The following is a 23,554-nucleotide window of genomic DNA, read 5'->3' as shown; positions in this document are numbered from 1 at the left end:
TGGGCCTGCGCGTCCAGAGCCTGTGTTCCGCAACGGGAGAGGCCACAACAGTGAGAGGCCCGCGTACAGCAAAAAAAAAAAACCAAAAACAAAACAAACAAAAAAAAAAAAGAAAAAAGAAACTTACCAGAAGATGGCTCCATATTTTTTAAAAATTATAATTTGGTACTACCGTATACAAAGTTAGAATTATCACCTCTTGCTTTAAATCAGACTCTAGATACTTGAAATTAAACCAGCCCTAATAAGTTTAGCTCCATTCTTCTTTACATTTTCTAAGTGGAGAAAAGACCTGCTTCGATATCCTCCATTTTATTAGGTCAATAGAATTTCCCACAATAGGTAGCCTGATAAATACATGTTGAGACTGCCAAAAGTTTAGCAAATGAAGCACTTAAAAAGATAAAAACTATTCCTTTTATGACAAAATTTAATAATTTAGTGATTTCTATACATTTCCTGATAAGAATAAAAGGTGACAAATGATGTTCAAAATTGGAAACCAAATAATCAAACAAAATCACATTTATTTCAATAGCTCCAAGTGCAAATACAGCAAGTCAGTACACAAAGTTTCAAGATACAGCTTTAAGTATAATGAAAACTTGATATACAAAAAAGAAAGGGTAAATAGCAGAAATAAAGCTCAATGTTTAAAAAATTCAAGTAACCCGAAAACCTTTAGACTAAAATAGTCTTTCAGAAATGCCTTAATTTATAGATAAGAGTAGTACATTACAGTCAAAAAGGACTTCTCAGAAAGAGAATCACCCCAAACTGGTCAGCTCCAGATACGAGCAGAAATTCCCGGTGCTGGCTATTTCAGAGTTAGCACTCACTCACACTATACAGATTGGTGTGGTTCAACCCATGGCATCTGATCTTTAAGCAAATTCCAAAATAGTATTTAAAGTTCAGTACTACTAAGAGTTCTTGAAATGGTCACTATATATTTAAAAGGTTTGAAGACCAATTTCAGCTTCAGGCCTATGGTACAACTTGGGAAAAAGACATACATTAATATTCCTTCCATTACTTAAATTCTTTTTGTAAAGTTAGCAACATGGCCTTTAAAGGTTCCTCAGGGAAACTGTACTTAAACATATAAAAGTTCCCACTAGGAAGATAATTAAAAGTTGTTAATGTTCTTTTTATCACTTAGCAACCAAGACACATGTTTATTTCCACTCCCCAGAAGCAATGTTAGCTACTAGCTTCAATTCAGGAAATGTGTATCTGCAGGAAGGTTTATGTGAGATGCTTATTCAGTCTTTTTCTCAACCTTCTTCGTTTTCTCAATGTAGGCAATAAATTGAGAGTCTGTTCCAAAAAGTCTATCCCACCATGTAAATGTCGAAGCATAGTTTCCAATGAAGTTCATGTGGTGGAAATCGTGATGCCGAGAACCAGCATAGAAAGGAATGAGATTTAAAGGGTTGAGAGGAATGTCATAACCACTGAAATAAAAATGATAAGGAGTATTAAGAAAGTAAATACACCTTAATCGACATTTTCATTGATAGTAATATGCTTGTTAACTATTCAAATAACATTCCACTTTACCTAAGTCACTTATTTCTGACATGTTTACAAAAGACAAAAACTCACAGCAAATGGTGCATATTCTAGAAACCACTTTAAGAAATTTAAAAACACCTTCAACAATTAATAGACATTAATATTACACATCAGGGGATGAAAGAGGGGTTATAGTAATGAATCTTTAGACATAGATTTTCATGACTTTTTTTTTTTCTGTTTTAGAGGACTTTCTCACCATAGTTTGTAACACCCATAATACTACATATTTTTTTTAGTTAAAGTTATATAAAATTAGTACCAAGCATTACAAAGGTTAAACCTGAGGATTACTGTTTTGCAACTTCTTTTAGAGTACCCACCTTTATTTCTAACTACAAGTCTAAAATCTGATATCTACAATTATACCAGTCTGAATCACCCCAATCCTTCCCGTCCTTAAGGAGTATGAAGGGGGAAGGAAGGAGAAAAGAGCGATGGAAGGAAAGATTGAAGGAAACACCATCTACCACTTTTCTGCCTAAGACTAGAAGCATTAATTTTGCTACTTTAGTGACTCAGAAACAATTCCTAGAATTTCATATTCTGCTTTCACAGATGAAAATTCCCAAATAAAAATGCAATAAATACATAATCATTTTTAAATGATGAAAAATTAGGATATTAGGAATTTGAAAAGGCATTTAATAGAAATAATTTACCAAAAAATGCCTTCCAATCAACAGAAAGGAAGCATGTGAAATATGAACATATCACAAGCAGTTTTCATCAGTGCTGGGCAGTGGAGTACACAAATGTTTTATTCAGTGAATCCATTAGGTGGATGTTTCAATATTTTTTTCAAGTAAGAGTTAGGTTTAGGTTCATTACAGAAGGATAAAGTAATTGCTGCTCCTGAATTACAGTATTTAACCAAATTTTTAAGAAAACAACAAGAATATTTTCATTTGAACAATGTTTCAGGAAGACTCTGCAAGGCATGAAATCCAAAACGCAAGAGGGAAGAGATATGGGAACATACGTATATGTATAACTGATTCACTTTGTTATAAAGCAGAAACTAACACACCATTGTAAAGCAATTATACTCCAATAAAGATGTAAAAAAAAAAACTGACAGATTTTACTACATAAAAATTTAAAACTTCACAACTGCAAAAGAACCATCAAGAGTTAAAATTCAAATGACAGATGGAGAGAAAATATTTACAACATAGGTAACAAACAAAGCTTACACATGAACCAATAGGTTATAAAACGTAGCCTTAACAGAAAAACTGGCAAATGATATAAAATGGTAATTCAAAGAAAAAATTACTGTTGGTCAACAAGCACAAAGACAGGTTGAGCAGAAAGACATGCTCTCACTCCCTCTTGTGAGAGCACTGGAATCACAACTAACTGCTGAACAATCATCGACAGGAAGACACTGGAACTCACCAAACAAGATACCCCACATCCAAAGACAAAGGAGAAGCTGTAATGAGATGGTAGGAGGGGCACAATCACAAAAAAATCAAAACCCATAACCTCTGGGTGGGTGACTCACAAACCAGAGAACACTTATACCACAGAAGTCCACCCACTGGAGTGAAGGTTCTGAGCCCCACATCAGGCTTCCCAACCTGGGGGTCCAGCAATGGGAGGAGGAAGTCCCAGATTCAGACTTTGAAGGCTAGCAAGATTTGACTGTGGGACTTCGATTGGACTGTGGGAAACAGAGACTCGACTCGTGGAAGACACACACAAAGTAGTGTGTGCATCAGGACCCAGGGGAAGGAGCACTGACCCCATAGGAGACTGAACTAGATGTACCTGCTAGTGTTAGAGGGTCTCCTGCAGAGGCGGAGGGTGGCTGTGGCTCACTGTGGGGACAATGACATTGGCAGCAGAAGTTCTGGGAAGCACTCCTTGGTGTGAGCCCTCCCAGAGTCTGCCATTAGCCCCACCAAAGAGCCTCTAGGCTCCAGTGCTGCCTCAGGCCAAACAACCAACAGGCAGGGAACTCGGCCCCACCCTTCAACAGACAAATGGATTAAAGTTTTAGTGAGCTCTGCCCACAGAGCAACACCCACCTCTACCCACCACCAGTCCCTCCCATCAGGAAGCTTGCACAAGCCTCTTAGACAGCCTCATCCACCAGAGGGCAGACAGCAGAAGCAAGAAGAACTACAATCCTGCAGCCTGTGGGATGAAAACCACATTCACAGAAAGACAGACAAAATGAAAAGGCAGAGGACTATGTACCAGATGAAGGGAACAAGATAAAACCCCAGAAAAACAACTAAATGAAGTGGAGATAGGCAACCTTCCAGAAAAAGAATTAAGAATAATGATAGTGAAGATGATCCAGGACCTCGGAAAAAGAATGGAGGCAAAGATCAAGAAGAGACAAGAAATGTTTAACAAAGACCTAGAAGAATAAAAGAACAAACAAACAGAGATGAATAATACAATAACTGAAATGAAAAATACACTAGAAGGAATAAACAGCAGAATAACTGAGGCAGAAGAATGGATAAGTGATCTGGAAGGTAGAATGGTGGAATTCACTGCCACGAAACAGAATAAAGACCAGAAAGAAATGAAGACAGCCTAAGAGACCTCTGGGACAACCTTAAATGCACCAACATTTGAATTATAGGGGTCCCAGAAGGAGAAGAGAGAAAGGACCCAAGAAGATATCTGAAGAGATTACAGTCGAAAACTTCCCTAACATGGGAAAGGAAAGAGCCACCCAAGTCCAGGAAGCGCAGAGAGCCCCAGGCAGGATAAACCCAAGGAGAAACATGCCAAGACACATAGTAATCAAATTGACAAAAATTAAAGACAAAGAAAAATTATTAAAAGCAAGAAGGGGGCTTCCCTGGTGGCGCAGTGGTTGAGAGTCCGCCTGCCGATGCAGGGGACATGGGTTCGTGACCCAGTCTGGGAAGATCCCACATGCTGCGGAGTGGCTGGGCCCGTGAGCCATGGCCGCTGAGCCTGTGCGTCCGGAGCCTGTGCTCCACAACGGGAGAGGCCACAGCAGTGAGAGGCCCATGTACCGAAAAAAAAAAAAAAAAAAAAAAAGGCAACAAGGGAGGGCTTCCCTGGTGGCGCAGTGGTTGATTATCTGCCTGCTAATGCAGGGGGCATGGGTTCGAGCCCTGGTCTGGGAAGATCCCACATGCCGCGGAGCAACTAGGCCCATGAGCCACAACTACTGAGCCTGCGCTCCACAAGAGAGGCCACGACAGTGAGAGGCCCGTGCACTGCGATGAAGAGTGGCCCCCGCTTGCCATAACTAGAGAAAGCCCTCGCACCGAAACATAGACCCAACAAGCCAAAAATAAAAATAAATTAATTAAAAGAAGACTCAACATTAAAAAAAAAAAAAAAAAAAGCAACAAGGGAAAAACGACAAATAACATACAAGGTCACCCCATAAGGTTAACAGCTGATTTCTCTGCAGAAACTCTACAAGCCAGAAGGGAGTGGCATGATATAGTTAAAATGATGAAGGGGAAGAACCTACATCCAAGGTTACTCTACCTGGCAAGGATCTCGTTCAGATTCAACAGAGAAATCAAAAGCTTTACAGATAAGCAAAAGCTAAGAGAATTCAGCACCACCAAACCAGCTCTACAGGAAACACTAAAGGAACTTCTCTAAGTGGGAAACACAAGAGAAGAAAAGGACCTACAAAAACAATGCCCAAACAATTAAGAAAATGGTAATAGGAACATAAATATCAAGAATTACCTTAAATGTGAATGGATTAAAAGCTCCAACCAAAAGACACAGGCTCCCTGAATGGATACAAAAACAAAACCCGTATATATGCTGTCTACAAGACATCCACTTCAGACCTAGGGACACATACAGACTGAAAGTGAGGGGACAGAAAAAGATATTCCATGCAAATGGAAATCATAAGAAAGCTGGAGTAGCAATACTCATATCAGATAAAGTAGACTTTAAAATAAAGAATGTTATGAGAGACAAGGAAGGACACTACACAATATCAAGGATTCAATCCAAGAAGAAGATATAACAATTATAAATATATAAGCATCCCACATAGAAGCAGCTCAATACATAAGGCAAATACTAACAGCTATAATAGAGGAAATCGACAGTAACGCAATGATAGTGGGGGACTTTAACACCTCATTTACACCAATGGACAGATCAAAGGATAAAATCCTTTTATCCTGGGCTAAAAGGATTTAGCCCAGGGATGCAAGGATTCTTCAATATACACAAATCAATCAATGTGATACACCATATTAACAAATTGAAGAATAAATACCATATGATCATCTCAAGAGATGCAGAAAAAGCTTTTGACAAAATTCAACACCCATTTATGATAAAAACTCTCAAGAAAGTGGGCACAGAGGGAACCTACCTCAACATAATAAAGGCCATATACGACAAACCCACAGCAAACACCATTCTCAATGGTGAAAAACTGAAAGCATTTCCTCTAAGATCAGGAACAACACAAGGATGTCCACTCTCACCACTATTATTCAACATAACTTTGGAAGTCCTAGCTATGGCAATCAGAGAAGAAAAAGAAATAAAAGGAATACAAATTGCAAAATAGAAGTAAAACTGTCACTGTTTGCAGATGACATGATACTATACACAGATAATCCTAAAGATGCCACCAGAAAACTACTAGAGTTAACCAATGAATTTGGTAAAGTCCCAGGATACAAAATTAATGCACAGAAATCTCTTACATTCCTATACACTAACAATGAAAGATCAGAAAGAGAAATTAAGGAAACAATCTCCCATTCACCATTGCACCAAAAAGGATAAAATACCTAGGAATAAACCTACCTAAGGAGGTAAAAGACCTGTACTCAGACAACTATAAGACACTGATGAAAGAAATCAATGATGACACAAACAGATGGAGAGATACACCATGTTCTTGGATTGGAAGAATCAATATTGTTAAAATGACTATACTACTCAAAGCAATCTACAGATTCAAAGCAATCCCTATCAAATTACCAATGGCATTTTTTAAGGAAGTAGAACAAAAAATCTTAAAATTTGTATGGAGACGCAAAAGACCCCAAATAGCCAAAGCAGTCTTGAGGGAAATAAACGGAGCTGGAGGAATCAGACTCCCTGACTTCAGTCCATACTACAAAGCTACAGTAATCAAGACAGTATGGTACTGGCACAAAAACAGAGATATAGGTTAATGGAACAGGATAGAAAGCCCAGAGATAAACCCACACACCTATGTTCAACTAATCTATGACAAAGGAGGCAAGGATATACAATGGAGAAAAGACAGTCTCTTCAGTAAGTGGTGCTGGGAAAACTGGACAGCTACATGTAAAAGAATGAAATTAGAACACTCCCCAACAACAATACACAAAAATAAACTCAATATGGATTAAAGACCTAATGTTAAGACAGGACACTATAAAACTCTTAGAGGCAAACATTAGGAAGAACACTCTTTGACATAAATCACAGCACAATCTTCTTTGATCCACCTCCTAGAGTAATGGAAAATTTAAAAAAATAAACAAATGGGGCCTAATGAAACTTAAAAGCTTTTGCACAGCCAAGGAAACTATAAACAAGATGAAACGACAACCCTCAGAATGGGAGAAAATATTTGCAAACAAATCAACAGACAAAGGATTAATCTCCAAAATATATAAACAGCTCACGCAGCTCACTATTAAAAAAACAAACAACCCAATCCAAAAATGGGCAGAAGACCTAAATAGACATTTCTCCAAAGAAGACATACAGATGGCCAAGAAGCACATGAAAAGCTGCTCAACATCATTAATTATTAGAGAAATGCAAATCAAAACTACAATGAGGTATCACCTCACACCAGTTAGAATGGGCATCATCAGAAAATCTACAAACAACAAATGCTGGAGAGGGTGTGGAAAAAAGGTAACCCTCTTGCACTGTTGGTGGGAATGTAAACTGATATAGCCACTAAGGAGAACAGTATGGAGGTTCCTTAAGAAACTAAAAATAGAATTACCATATGACCCAGCAATCCCACTACTGGGCATATACCCAGAGAAAACCATAATCCAAAAAGACACATGCACCCCAATGTTCAGTGCAGCACTGTTTACAATAGCCAGGTCATGGAAACAACCTAAATGTTCATCGACAGAGGAATGGATAAAGAAGATGTGGTACATATATACAATGAAATATTACTCAGCCATAAAAAGGAATGAAATTGGATCCTTTGCAGATACGTGGATGGACTTAGAGACTGTCATACAGAGTGAAGTAAGTCAGAAAGAGAAAAACAACATCGTATATTAACGCATGTATGTGGAATCTAGAAAAATGGTACAGATGAACCAGGTTTGCAAGGCAGAAATAGAGACACAGATGTAGAGAACAAACGTAGACACTAAGCCGGCGGGGTGAGGTGGTGGTGGTGGGATGAATCGGGAGACTGGGAATAAAAAAGAAAAAACCCAGAACAAAGACAGCCATGCAGCCTCACCAGCCCCTGGGGAATGCAGTGCATAACCCTGAAGGCTCTCTGCCCTCCTACTGACCAAGATTAACAAGACTGTAATGTTCAGTTTGCAAAGGGTGTTGGGTGCAGGGAAAGCATTCTTACAGGTTCCTGCTGGGCATGTAGAGAGGGGCCCTTTTGGAGGGCAGTTCTGCAGCACTTATCAGAATTTTATTTCATTTTCTCAAATGATACATGAATATACTCTCACCATAAAAATGACAACAGCCATAGATAGGAATGTAAAAAAACCCAAAAATTATTATTTGAACTTTTATCCAATTATGTTCTCCTGTTTATTAAAAATAGTAACATTAACAAGGTTAACTTCTCCTATTACTCTACTTAGGAAAAAAGATAACCTATGACAATGATTACGGTGCATGAAATGGGTGAAGGTGGTCAAAAGGTATGAACTTCCAGTTATAAGATGAATAAGTCTTGGACATGTAATGTACAGCATGGAGGCTGAAATCAACAATCCTGTGAATCTGAAAGTTGCTAAGAGAGTAGATCTTAAGAGTTCTCGAATTTGTAACTCTGTGTAGAGATGAACAGTGTGGTGAGCATTTTGCAATATATACATATATCAAACCATTATGTTGCACACCTAAAACACAATGTTACATGTCAGTTACATTTCAATTAAAAAAAAAGAGAAATAAAGATAATCTATGACCATGAAAAAAGGATATTTTATGATACTTTTACCTGAATAGAAACCATAGCTTACCTATGGACATCAACAGTTTCTATCAAACGAATGGTTACCCAGGCCCAAAGAAGAATAACATGATCACATAAAAGCATGATTCCAATGAAAAATCCAGTTCCAAGAATTAAGGTTTCCAGAGGATGTGCATATTCAGCTTCCATTCCAAATGGAGCCTAAAATAAGTAAGAATTCAGTGATGGTTAATTTTATGTGTCAACTTATCTAGGCCACGGTGCCCAGCTGCTTGGTCAAACACCAGTCTAGATGCTGGTGTGAAGGTCTTTTTTAGATGTGATTAACAGTTAAGTCAGTAGACCATGAGTAAAGAAGAGGACCCTCCATAACCCAGGTGAGCTTCATCCAATCAGATGAAGGCCTTAAAAGCAAAGACTGATGCTTCCCAAGAAAGATGGAATTCTCAAGACTACAATACAGAAACCCTGCCTGGTTTCCAGCCTGCTGCCCTAAGGAATTGAGATCCAGGCCTGCAACATCAACTCTCACCTGCGTTTCCAACCTGTGAGCTGCCCTACAGATTTGATTCACCAGCCCCCACAAGTGCATGAACCAGTTCCTTAAAATAAATCTGTGTGTGTGTGTATGTGTGTGTGTGTGTCTCCTATTGATTTTGTTTCTTTGGAGAACCCTAATATATATATTCTAATTTATTTATGTATATCGTTTTATAAAATTATATCTCTTCTATATGTTATGATAGTACAGTCATCCCTAGGTATCCCAGGGGGATTGGTTCCAGGACCCCCATGGATACCAAACTCCAAGGATGCTCAAGTCCCTTATATAAAATGGAGCAGTATTTGCATATAACCTATGAACATCCTCCCATATACTTTAAATCATCTATAGATTATTTGTAATATCTAATACAATGTAAATGCTGTGTAATTGTTGTAAATACAATTTAAACGTTATGTAAATAGTTGTCCACTCGAGGCAAAACCAAGTTTTGCCTTTTGGAACTTTCTGGAATTTTTTTCCCAAATATTTTCAATCCTCGGTTGGTTGAATTCATGAATTCAGAACCCATGGATACTGAGGATCAACTATATATCTAGTCATACATATATAAACATTAATTCTCAATAAAATTTTTTTTTGTTCTTACCAAACATTAAAAGGTCTAGTGATGTCCTTAAAACAATCTATTTTAATAGCTGTCTTTGATGGTGTGAGATAAAGGCATTAAACAATTGACTTGAATTCTAATTTTGGTTTATGCACCTGAATTTGTTCTGCCAAGAAAGGGATGTTTGGTTTATCATATCATGTAATTAGGATCAATGCAGAACATACCAAAATAACAAATTCAACAAAGCTAACATCAAAGCAGTTCTGATAAAAATCACTGTTTTGTGGGAAGGAGTTAGCAATTATGTGGAAATGTGTTAAAACTAACTTGGAAATTGTTTTAGGAATTTAACGATTCAAGGTTTGTTGTTTTGGGTTCCCACTTAAATGACCTTAACAGCACTAGAGGCCTCTATCAAACTGCCAGGGACCCAACTGTGTGAGGATAGTGCTCTGGACCCAAACACAAAAATGAACGATTTCACGTAATATTTTTCTTTCAGGTCTCAATTTACCATGAAATTAAGATATTAAAGAAAATCTGTAGAACTCCCTTTGTGTTTAGGTGTGTGTGTATTATATTCTTAATCATGCCAAAGGAAAAAGAAATAAAAACATCACTGACAATTTTTTTTAAAGTCCAGGAGACTTTTTTTTAAATGACATTTTTGCCTCTAATAGAAAAAAATGGATTAAATATAGTTCTAACATACCTGAAACTCATGATGAATTTTATGAATATGCTTATATATTCTTTTGTGGTGTAAGAGCCTATGCAGGAAATAGTGCCAGGTATCCTCAATCACTGCACAGCCAAGGCATCTTGCCAAAAGCATGTACCTTTAAGATGAAAATACTGTAATGAGGATTAAATAACTTTTACTTAAACAATCTAGACTTTTACCTGGGATCACTGCTGGAGACACTGCATAAAAGCAAATACCAGCTTGACCTAACTGGTTTTATTGATCAACAAATTCTCAAAACAATACATATAGATGCAAGCTACCTATATGATACCACCTGAAGAAGGGTTAAAGAAGCTGACCACCATACCAATTCTAATTCGCTTAAAAAAAAGTCACAGGTATAAAGTCAGAGTTAAGAAACAAAACTCAAAATTTCTAGGAAAAGAGTAACATTGATAAAGGACTTGAATTAAGATTAATAAGAGTAAAATCATCGTTTTTTTCCTGACAAAGAGAAGCATATAAGTGCAATGGGCAAAATATATTTTATATACATATGAACACATACACAGAAATTCTTTTATATGTTGAATATACAGTAATAGGAAAAGCACATATCTATATACTGTACATCTGTATTCAGGTTAAGTCAGAACAGACAGTTGAATACAAATAGTATTTGAACACAAATATTTATGCTCAGATAATATATGTTTCTGTCTGTATGGACATAATTTTTATAAACTTCACAAACTATTCTCTCATTTTTTCTTTCATTTTAGACTTAAAATGCAATATATTTTTTCTTGGCATAAGCGTGTGTATCTGTACACAATCATATAATGGATGCTATGGAAACTTCTGATGCAAGAAACTCACCTTCCAATAAAAATATTACACTAAAATATAGAAACATATAAAAATGGGGACATTTTAAGTTTCTGTTACGGTTTACTTTTCTACATTTTATTTATTTCCAAAGTTTAGAAGAAACAAACACTGACCCAATGAAGAAAGAAAATAACATTAAGGATATTTTAATTGAATGATAAACCATGACTGAGTATAAAAAGCAAATCTTCATCTACATACCATCTTGGCATTGTTTCCCAATCATAAGGAATATTGAAATACTCTGTAAAATAATAGGTTCCACAAATCAAAGGAAGCTGGATACAAAAGTGATTAAAGAGAAGTACTTTAAAACATTTCCATTGATTTTCCCACGTTTCTGGTTTATCCTATGGAGAAAAAAATCAAAATATTTAGTATTAGCCTCTGCTATCAGGAGTTTCACCTGAAAACTAGAAGTAAATTCCTAGCTTTTTCTCTAACGTTTATATGGGGACTTAAGTTTATGTTATTTAATTAATCCTATGTTATGTGAATTCTATATTATAATTGCTGTGTTACAGTAACTAAGGTCCAGGAACCACAACACACACACACACACACACACACACACACACACGCACACGCACTTCTAAAACCTTGACAACTATCGATATTATCACTACTTTAAATAGGTGAAGAAATTGTCAATAGACAAACCCAGGCATAATGGTCCCAATGATCTCTACAAACCAAAGGAGCACTACAGAACGAATAACTCTTGTCTTTGCTGCTCACAGATCATTTACTTCTTTTATCAGGAATGCCAGAGGAAGAAATGTGTTACGCTAAGATCACAGTTGGGTTCTCCCAATTGCTGAGGCAGCTGCACACGTAGCATTGGAAGCCTTATTACACAGGTACCTCAACACTGCCAGCCATTCAGCGGTTTTCATTCCCAGAAATAAATGCATTTTTGTTCTTATACATTGACAGAATTAGAAACTCTCTGAGCTGGAAGAACTTAGAAAACAAATGTGTCCAGTGGTTCCCAAAGAACGGAGAGCTACTGCCCACAGATGAAGTTCACAGATTAAAGTCAAAATGAGGAAGTGAGATTACTGTAGTGAAACGTTCACAAAACCTCATCAGGATTATCGACTTGCTTAACAAGCCATATATAAAAGTCTAAAATTTATTCAATTTAAAGGGGTGCAATTAGTTAAAAAGTGCTTTTGGTTTTACAAAAAGATGGTGATAATAAATAGTTACTGCTTTGTTTTAAATGTCCTTACCTAAAAATTCAGAAACTTACCAATGCAAGTGTTTTAACTGAACCGTAATATCCCAAGGATGAAACCACTGACCTCAGCAGAGGCCCAGAGGTCAACCTCCCTGCCCAGGATCACACACGCAGTTATTAGCGGAACTTGGACTAACTAAAGTCTAGGGTTGCAGTGTTGTTCTTGAAATTCTTTCGGAGAGTTACCTTCCCTGACAAAAAAGAAACAGCATTCAACTGGTAATCAGTCTGGAGAGCTGGCTCTAACCTCTGGGGCTCTGTGAAGCTCACATCTCAGTCTGCTCAACAATAAAATGAGGAAATTAGGCGAGATAATTTATAATTGTCTATTTCTACTCTGAGCATGATCTGACCCCGCTCCTCCAAACTTCCAGTCTGTGATTGGGGACAAAATAAACGGAAGATTCTGGCTTGGGCCGGCAAAGGCACTCTTTTTCCCCTAGAACTATGTTTAACTGACTTGTGATATCCTGGCTAGACTCTAATACTGATGTAGCTGCAGAAATTAACACAAAAATGAATCAACTGTAACTAAAAAATCACATGTTTTACTGTTTACCAGGCCCACAGACTTCAGACAGAATGTTTTTAGTGTATAAATCCTTGAGGAAAATCCCTAGAGAATTATCAAGACGTAAGACTTAAAAAAATCCTGCAAGGTCTACTTCATTACTCTCTCATTCCTGTGAATATTCTCCCCAGTAGCAAGCATGTGCATTAGCTGTCTATTCTGTTTCAAAGCAGAGTTTTCAGTGTTAGCTCCACCAGCAACTTTTTCCTTGTACCCTCACTGTTTCAGGGTATCTGCCTTTAAAATGTGTAAACCTGTGTACACTGATTTTTTGGCTTGTTTTTAAACCCCGTTATATTGTGAAAACTTGTACTGATTATCTTCACAACTAATTTTAGTATCAAAAAATCTCAAAGCAGGGACCTTAATGGTTGTGAAAGTCAAGGAAGACATGCTAAGTACAGACTTGAAGGCTTTCGATCTCTGTTTATCAGTAACTAGTTGTAAACTAGATTACTTCGTCCTTTCTTTTGCCACATTTTATTCTAAAGTCTTCATAAAACCTTGAATGAAACAGGCCTTTCTCTCTCTGAAAAAGTTACCACCTCTGACCAGTGAGTCAACTGTAGAGGGCAGAAGACAGACAGGGATACTTTGGCCTGGACAGCCATACAACAAATCAGCCCCATAAATAAACCAATGGGTGACCCGTGGCAGCCAGAATTCCAAACATGCATGAGAACTTAGACATCCAAACTCAATTCTGCCTTTCAAAGTAGGCCTTTTTATAAGAAGTATTCTGGAAATGTTGTGCCCTTTATTTACGGTAACAGGATACTCTCCTTTAGGCCACAGCCCTTTTAATTCCTTCTCCCTTTACCCTTTGTTCTTCCCTCCTTTGGCTTGGAGTCCACAGGCAGCTGACCCTCTGCACTATCCCCAGAGAGAATCAATGTTAGTACTTGCTTAAAGTGAGACTCACTGGGAGAGGCTACAAAGAGAAGAGACTGGTCGGAGAGGATGTGTGCACTGACTGCCACCCGCCATGGACTCAATGAGTACAAACCAGTCTCCTTAGGTGAACACTCCCAAGATGCCTGCTTTCCACCAAGACTGTGTGCCCTTGAGTTTGAGTTTGGCATGACTTGTTGAAAAAAGTTAACAGTAAGCATTAGAAACTATCGTGGGTTTACCAAGTGTCAACAAATCATTTCTTTTTCTAACAAGGTGGTGCAGATTCCTTCCTGGGAACTGTGTCAAACTCATTAGTCTACACATTACTAGAGTTCACTATTTTCCCTATGTTTAAAACTGAGAAGAGGCACTGCGTATATCTCAACACTTTGTCATGCATAGCAAGCTCTCAAGAAACATTTAGTACACTGAAGTGAATACCTAGAAGCTAGGAACATCATCATTTTGGGGGGGATGACATGAATGCTGCAGAATTACCATGATATATTTAGGGTAAAAACAAAACCTTAACAGTCTTGATCAAAGTCTCAGCATATTAACATACATTTAAGAGTTGAGATATCAAGGGCTGGAGTGAAGTGCAAAATAATACTCATGAATCCCCATAACCTTCCCTTGCAGCTAATTTTAAAATTAAAATTTATGTATGATAAAACCTCTCCATAAAGTGGGTACAGAAGGAACATATCTCAACATAATACAGGCCACAGATGATAAGCCCACAGCTAACAACATACTCAATGGTGAAAAGCTGAAAACATTTCCTCTAAGATAGGAACAAGACAAGGATGACCACTTTTGCCACTTTATTCAACATAGTATTGGAAGTCCTAGCCACAGCAATCAGACAAGAAAAAGAAAGAAAAGGAATCCAAATTGGAAAGGACGAAGTAAAACTGCTACTGTTTGCAGATGACATGATACTACACTATACATAGAAAATCCTAAAGATGCCACCAGAAAACTACTGGAGCTCATCAATGAATTTGGTAAAGTTGCTGGATACAAAATTAATACAAAGAACAGAAAACTGTGAGACACAGATCAAAGACACTGAAAACGACATAAATAGATGTAAAGATATACTGTGTTCACGGACTGGAAGAATCAATATTGTTAAAATGACCACACTACCCAAGGCAATCTACAGATTCAATGCAATCCCTATCAAAACACCAGTGGCATTTTTCACAGAACTAGGACAAATAATTTTAAAATTTGTATGTAACCACCATAAACCTCCTAGAAGAAAACATAGGCAGAATACTCTGACATAAATCGTAACAATATTTGTTTGGATCTGCCTCCTAAAGCAAAGGAAACAAAAGCAAAAATAAACAAATGGGACCTCATTAAACTTAAAAGCTTTTCTGGACAGCAAAGGAAACCTTTGACAAAACAGACAATCTGCTGAATGGGAGAAAATATTTGCACATGATATGACTGATTAGGGGTTAATATCCAAAATATACAAACAGCTCATACAATTCAACATCAAAAAAAAAACTGATTAAAAAATGGGCATAAGAACTGAACAGACATTTTTCCAAAGAAGACATACAGATGGCCAAAAGGTACATGAAAAGATGCTCAACACCACTAATCATCAAGGAAATGTAAATCAAAACCACAATGAGGGCTTCCCTGGTGGCGCAGTGGTTGAGAGTCTGCCTGCCGATGCAGGGGACACGGGTTCGTGCCCCAGTCCGGGAAGATCCCACATGCCGTGGAGCGGCTGGGCCCGTGAGCCATGGCTGCTGAGCCTGCGTGTCCGGAGCCTGTGCTCCGCAACGGGAGAGGCCACAACAGTGAGAGGCCTGCGTACCGCAAAAAAACAAAACAAACAAACAAAAAAACCCACAATGAGATTTCACCTCACACCTGTCAGAATGGCTATAATCAAAAAGACTACAAATAACAAATGCTGGCGAGGTTGTGAAGAAAAGGGAAACTTAGTACACAGTTGGTGAAATCTAAATTGGTACAGCCACTGTGGAAAACAGTATGGAGGTTCCTCAAAAAACTAAAAATAGAACTACCATATGATCCAGCAATTCCACTCCTGGGTATATATCTGAAAAAAATAAAAACACTAATCTGAAAACACCCACAACGTTCATAGCACCATTCTTTACAATGGCCAAGATATGGAAGCAACCTAAGTGTCCATTAACAGATGAATGGATGAAGAAGATGTGGCATATATACACAATGGAATACTACTTGGCCATAAAAAAGAATGAAATTTTGCCATATGCAACAACATGGATGGACCTGGAAGGTATTATGCAAAGTGAAGTAAGTCAGAGAAAGACAAATATGTATGTTATCACTTACATGTGGGGAAAAAACCCCAAAATAAATGAACAAATATAACAGAACAGACTCACAGATATAGAGAACAAATTAGTGGTTACCAGCAGGGAGAGGAAAGGGGGAAGGAGTGAGAGGTAGGGGATTAAGAAGTACAAGCTACTATGTATACAATAGATAAGTAACAAGGATATATTGTATAGCATAGAGAATATAGTCAATATTTTATAATAACTTTAAATGGAGTATAATGTATAAAAATTTTGAATCACAATGTTGTACATCTGAAACTAATATACTGTATATCAACTATATCTCAGTAAAAAAAATTTTTTTAATTAAAACTTATAAACCCAAATTAGATAAACATCACATCTACTTAAGGTACAATTTAACAAATTATTCTTGAAACCTTAACAATAAATGCTCTAGGGTTGTGCTGTCCAATATGGTAGCAACTAGAAATGTGGCTATTGAACATTTTAAATACAGCTAGTCTTAACTGAGATGGGCTGAAATTAGTGTAAAATATACACTGGATTTCAAAGACTTATTATAAGAATAAGAATATAACATATCCCATTAAAACTTTTAAATTTTGATTACTTACTGAAATGCAACAGTTGAGATTTATTGGATTAAATAAAATATACTGCTAACATTATTTTCCCTATTTCTTTTTACTTTTTAATGTATTCTACTAGAAAATTACACATGTGGCTTCATTGTATGTCTATTGGACAGCGCTGATCTAGTCTATTTTGAGTTATAAAGTTATATTTACCTTAAAAATATTCAACAAGACTAATGACAATACTCCACTGCAAGTCCATCATACTCACCTTTTGAATTTTGTACTTTTTCATGTAAGGTATAAATTGAAACAAGAATCCAGGTAAACAGAACAAGAAATAAAGGACCTCATGAACTATGAGTGATCCCCATGTTGCAATCTGGAACTTTGTATAATTATTCAACATATAGTTCCAAGCATTTTTAAATGGTTCCTGCAGAGGATTCTCAGGTAAAAGTGAATCTACATATTCCACAGCCAAGGATGCTGAACTAAAGATGCTGATACTTTCATTTGTTGCCATTTTTCAAATCTCTGCAGACAGCCTTATAATTCTGCAAAAATAAGTAAATAAATAAATATATAAATAAGCAAGCTAAACAATGAAATTCTAAGAAAACAGTTTTTAAAATGCTTCTGATTAATTTTTAAATTACTATAGGAGTGCCAATCGCTCAGGTCCTAAACATGATTAAAAACCCCAGTCTACAGGATGTCATCATCACCTCCATTTGTGGTGTATGATTTCAAAGTCACCTGTTAACTTTCAAGAGCAGGATCTAAAGAACAATAGTGGATAAGAAATTTCAAGCCATCTTTAGAGACTTTTCAGTGTGGTCTCCAGGAAAAACTTGTAATTTCAATGAGCAATAGTTGGGTCACTTAAAACTAAAAGAATCTATAAAGAAAAAGTCTGCCAAACATGACTTCATAAAAATTAAATACTTATAATGGTGAATAAAAAGACAATCATAAATAAAGTCAAAGATCAAATGACAAACTGGGAAAAATATTTCCAAAAATTATGACAAAGGGCTACAATGGGTGCTTTAGAAAAAGCCTAAAAACCCAACAGAAAAATGACAAAGACCATTCACGGAAGGTTCACAGAAAAATAAATACAAATGCTTACTAAGCAAATAAGCAGTTCAATTTGACTCAAATAGGAAATGCATCCTAAAACAAAATCTTTAAGTTTCATAATGCCCAGTACCCAGTAACAATTTGGGGAAATAGGCACCATTGTACATTGTTGATGGGAGGATTAGTCTATAAAATTCACAGTATTTATTACAACTCAAAATGAATATACCTTTTGACCCAGCAATTTTCTCACTCAAGTGTACCAAGATGAGCACACTAAGACTGAAAGAAGCATTGCAAAAATAGCAAAATAATAATAGCAAAAAGAAAGAGAAAAAAGTAAAACAAAATGTTAAGTCCATCAACAAGAAATGAATTAAATAAATTCTATCAGGTCCTTCCAAAGACACACAGCCACATAAAAGGAGGAAGAGCTACACGTTCTACATAGAAAGATGTCTAAGATACAGTGTTGTGAAACAGCAAGTTGCAGAATGTATAGCAAGAACCCCACTTATATTTTTGTGAAAAGGTTATATACTTTATGCAGTTTCGTGCATATGTACATATGACAGACACACACACGAACATAGAAAATGTACAGAAAATGCATATGTATACACGGTTGGGGGGATTATGAAGAGCAGAAAGATTTTACTTTCCATTTTATACCTTCTTACAATTTTAATTTTTTTCATGAGCATGTTTTACTTATTTAATAAATAAGCTTAATAGGTCACCAAATCAAAAAACAGAAAAACTTATGAAGAATGTCACTTTCCTAAAAATGTTTACTGATGTCCCTAATTTATGAATTATGATGGGCCACTCTAAAAACAAATATATTAAGCCTCGGACACTCTTAATAGTATTTAATGCCCCCTTCCCCCATAGACCTCTTATCATAGAGGATCCTGGGAAGCTTAGCCAGCTTCCTCAGGACTCTGAATTCACTTTGCATTCCTATTCCTCTGTCCTACTCATTCTCAAGTGACTTACAGCATGGGGACTATTGTGCCACAGCCTGTGCTCACTCACCCTCTCCTCTAAGACTGTCTGGTCTTGTGTTCTTATCCTACCTCATCAAGAACTTGTCCATCACTTACTCTTTCTCATCTTTCCCTCTTCACTGAGTTCATCCCATCAAGTTTAAAAACATACTCAAGGACTTCCCTGGTGGCGCAGTGGTTGAGGGTCCGCCTGCCGATGCAGGGGACACGGGTTCGCGCCCTGGTCCGGGAGGATCCCACATGCAGCAGAGCAGCTGGGCCCGTGAGCCATGGCCGCTGAGCCTGCGCGTCCGGAGCCTGTGCTCCGCAATGGGAGAGGCCACAACAGTGAGAGGCCCGCGTACCACCAAAAAAAAACCCAAAATACCCAACATACTCAAGTCCTCCTTTCTTGAGAAAAGTTTTCCTAACCTCCATCACCTCTCCCCCAAGCCACTGTTCCCTTTCTCTTTTTCTTTGGACCAACCAACTTCTGTCTCAAGGGAGAGATCAACATACAGCCTCTGACTGGTTAATTCTCACACACACAACTCACTCAACTACAGCTGACCCTTCAATAACACAGGTTTGAACTGTGCAGGTCCCCTTAGACTCAGATTTTTTAAAATAAATATATTGGAAAAATTTGGGGAGACTTGCAACAATTTGAAAAAATTCACAGATAAACCACATAGCCTAGAAATATCAAAAAAATTAAGAAAAAGGTATGTCATGAATGCATAAAATATATGTAAATACTATTCTTACACAGGCATAAAGTGAGTGATATTTAATATAAAATTAATGTGTTACTGCAAACCAGCCTATTATCAGTGAAGTGTTTTTTTAAAAAAGTAACAATGTTTCCAATACTGTATTATGGATATGACTAATACTATGCTATAAAACCTTATAATGATTCATTTATTAGTGTATAGGCTGAGCTACTGTAAAGCAATAGTATCGACTACACGAGGTGACCACAAAGCAATCATATTGCTGCTTCTTCATTATCAATGCATGAATCCTGATACATGTGAATAAATATGAATTTCTTTTTCACATTATCTTTTCATTTTTGATGTCTGGTGTTAGTAATATTCATAACATCCACAGTGTTTTGTATCATATAAGACAATGTTGATGTAGGTACTGACAGACCATTCATCTTGTAAAAAGACATAAACTTACGGTATCAATAAATACAGCACAGTACTGTAAATGTATTTTCTCTTCCTAATTTTTTAACGTTTTCTTTTCTCAGCTGTTTATGTTATCGGTAAGGCTTCGGTCAACAGTAGGCTATCAGTAGTTCAGTTCTGGAGGAGCCAAAAGTTATGTGTGGATTTTCAACAGCCCAGGGGTTTGGCGCCCCAATCCCCGAGTTGTTCAAGGGCCCACTGTGCTTGCAATCTAGGTCCCCATCCACACCAAAATGTCTTCAATATTCTAAATTACAAAATAAAAGTTGTTCCAATCCTCATTTTTCATGAGGTCGTTACCAAATCTAATGATGCTAAACCAACACCAGTTACTAGCTGTGTGACCTTGAGCAAGTTAAGTCACTTCTCTAAGCCTCAGTTTTATTATCTGCAGAATGTAAAGAATAACAATAGTAACTAGATGATGGGAATCTTTTCATGATATACATGTATATCAAATCACCACAACATACACTTGAAATAGCTTACAGTTTTGTCAACTGTACCTCAAAAAAGCTGAAAAAATAGGGAATATAAATATAGTTCTTCTCATGAGTCCAAGAAATAATGCACGTGAAGTACTTAACATAGGACCTGACACATGGCAGCTACAAGAAGCTAACAATTATTAAGGACTTTCTATAGGCCACTAACTTCTAAGAGTGTTACATGCTTTCTCTATATTAAAGACTTTAATCCTTACCACACCTTCAAGGTAGGCACTTTTATTATCCCCATTTTACAAATGAAAAACTGAGGTTTAGAAAGATTAAGTAACTTCCCCAAATTACAAGAAAGCTACGTGGGGGAGCCTGTGCTCACATTCATTGTGCTATACTGTGATCCGAAATAATAAAGCACATAAATATTATAGTAAGAGAGGAATAATTCCCACAGTTTACCCAAGCCCCTTGAAAGAGCATTCCACATAGGCTGGAATATTTCACATATATGTGAAAATGATTTTCACATTTCCCATCCATTCTCTAGCAATTACAATCTGTTTCCTATTCTAATCAATGCACTGAATTTACTCTAAGTAAAATCACTAAGTCTCCAAGCTTCCAGATCCAACAAACATGTTTTTGAGTTTATTTTATCTGGCCAGTCTGGAAGATTTGATACTTCTCACTTTGAAATGCCCGCCTTTCTTGGGATTCATATGTATTCACTCTGATTTAATGGGTGGTACTATGTGTAGTCACTGTGCTCCCTGCTGCCCTCACCCCTGACTTCAAAACATAAAATCTAGTGAGGAATACAAAGAAGTAACCAAATTGTCACAGAATCTGTGACAAGAACAATAAAGGGTTGGAAATATAGAACAGAGAGGCCCAGGGAAAGAGGCATCCTAGAGAAAGAGGCATCTAAACTCAAGCCTGGAGCATGGAGGGGAGGTGACTAGATTAAAAGAGAGTAAAGTCGGGTGCGATGGGGTTGGGGGGGGATAGTTTTGAATAGAGGAAACATCAGTTCCAAAGACTCAACCAGGAGATGAGAAAGGATACAGCACTTTCTGATTTAGTTAAGTCTGTGGTACAGCTTTTGAGAAAGGAAGGCTCAAGAATTGAGGCTGAATAGTTTCCCAGAGATGCTTTCTTTACTCCTTCCAACTATTCTAGATTATCTGGAGTGAGCTAATCTGCTCCTGTTGCGAGAATATGCTGATATCCACAATCTCTCTCTCTCTCTCTCTCTAGGCCTCTCTCCTAAACCCCAGGTTCTGATTATCCAAAAATCTACTGGTCATCTCCAATTTAGACAGTTCAGAGGCACGTCACCGTCAACATGTCCAACGTGTTCCGCCACTGCCTCTTGCAACCCTACCCACACACTCCCTACCTCCTGTACCGTGCAGTGAACTGGTGCCACCACCTACTTAGCCATCTGGGACAGAATGTTCCAGACCTCTATCTCTGCTGCCCGGGTTAAGTCTTCACACACTTACCCTATTTAGAGATAACTGCTTTAATTAACATTCAGGAGTTTACTCTCCAGACTCAAGGGAGGGAAATGGACACACTGTTGACAACTGAAGCAAAAAATAGGAATTAAAGAGGAAAGGGGAAGGGAAATAAAGAGTGGATTTTCTTTTCCTTTTTTCACCCTTGCACAACTGGATTGACCGGAGGCCTGCTACAGGCTCAGACAAAAGAAATGTAGTCATTTGTGGATTCCCTTAGTAACCTTCAAGTTTAGCTGTCGGAGTGCTGTCAGCAGTGCCTGCCCTTCGCCGTGCCCGGATCGCGCCTCCAAGCGTGCCTTTCTTAAACCCTCCCTCCAGAACACGATGCCAGCATCCATCTAAACAGCAGACAGGCTTCACCACCCCTTCTCCAGACCCTTAGAGTTCCAGCGAGCGCCTCCCCACTGATAAAGACATAGGCCTCTGCTCTCCTCCTCTCTCACCTTCTCGCCCCCACCCTCGGTATTCCTACAAGAAGGCCTCTGACCGTCCTCCGCTTGGGCCTCTCTGCCCACGAAACAGCGTCCCTTGCCGGTACGTCCTCTGCCCAACTCCCATTCATCCTTCAGTACCCTCCTCGGACGCTCTTCCCAACCGCACGCCCCGCCGCGCACACAAACTGATCTTGCCCCCCTCCTTTTGTACAACTCTGGTCACACTGGCACCCTGGGCTGTGACCACTGTCCCGGACGGCTGAGGGCCGTGCCCGGTTCCGACATTGACTGAGGGATTTCACCCTTTTCCACCCGTACCCGCCGCCACGCCCTCCATCCCGGCCTCCATCCGCGGCCAGCGGCCGTACCCTCTTCCACCCCGGCCACTCACCGGCGCTCCGCTGTACCTGCTGCCGTCTCCTCCCGAGCTTCGCTAGGCTCAGCCGCTCAGGCGGTTCCTCCCGCCGTTATTGGCTTGCGAGGGCCCCCGCCCCGCCTTCCAGGTGCTGTGGTTGGTCTGCGCAGCTGCCGGCATCGTGTGACTCGCGCGAATGGAGCACTGGTGCCGCGGCCATTGGCTGAGCGGATGGAGTGAGGATCGTGAGAGCTGGGCGTCAGACCAGTAGCGGCGCCGCGGAGCCTGGGGGCGGGAGCGCACAGCCAGGTAGGTGGGGCGGAGGTGAGACAGTGAGGGGTCGCGTATCAACCTCGGACCCGCTCCCAGGCGCTTGAGCGGTCGAGGCGGCAGCGATTCTGCGGGCTGTGAAGTGTTTTCGCCGCGCTGGGTTCACAGGTCGCAGCTTTCGCTGGTGCACCCCGAG

The 23,554-nt window shown here is 38.5% G+C and overlaps 1 protein-coding gene across 1 annotated transcript; it reads right to left on the bottom strand.

Moving 5' to 3' along the window:
* Positions 1–513: 513 nt before the first annotated feature.
* Positions 514–23,219, bottom strand: MSMO1 (methylsterol monooxygenase 1). The gene is made up of 6 exons (XM_079920356.1): positions 23,125–23,219; positions 17,328–17,613; positions 11,645–11,793; positions 10,577–10,703; positions 8,793–8,947; positions 514–1,457 (listed from the first exon to the last, which is right to left on the bottom strand). Exons 2-6 carry the CDS (start codon positions 17,580–17,582, stop codon positions 1,262–1,264), a joined length of 882 nt encoding a protein of 293 aa, XP_079776482.1. The 5' UTR covers positions 17,583–17,613; positions 23,125–23,219; the 3' UTR covers positions 514–1,261.
* Positions 23,220–23,554: the final 335 nt, after the last annotated feature.

This window comes from Stenella coeruleoalba (genome assembly GCF_951394435.1).
Source record: "Stenella coeruleoalba genome assembly, chromosome: 4".
Taxonomy (NCBI): domain Eukaryota; kingdom Metazoa; phylum Chordata; class Mammalia; order Artiodactyla; family Delphinidae; genus Stenella; species Stenella coeruleoalba.
The sequence above is the reverse complement of the archived record's forward strand: the minus strand, read 5'-3'. Positions and strand labels throughout refer to the sequence as shown.

Excerpts from the sequence above, each read along its gene's own strand:
- MSMO1 (XM_079920356.1), bottom strand. The coding sequence starts at position 17,582 with ATGGCAACAAATGAAAGTATCAGCATCTTTAGTTCAGCATCCTTGGCT. Across the intron at positions 11,794-17,327 it reads AAAAGTACAAAATTCAAAAG|GATAAACCAGAAACGTGGGA; the intron begins GTGAGTATGATG and ends TTTTCTCCATAG. Across the intron at positions 8,948-10,576 it reads AAATTCATCATGAGTTTCAG|GCTCCATTTGGAATGGAAGC; the intron begins GTATGTTAGAAC and ends TACTTATTTTAG.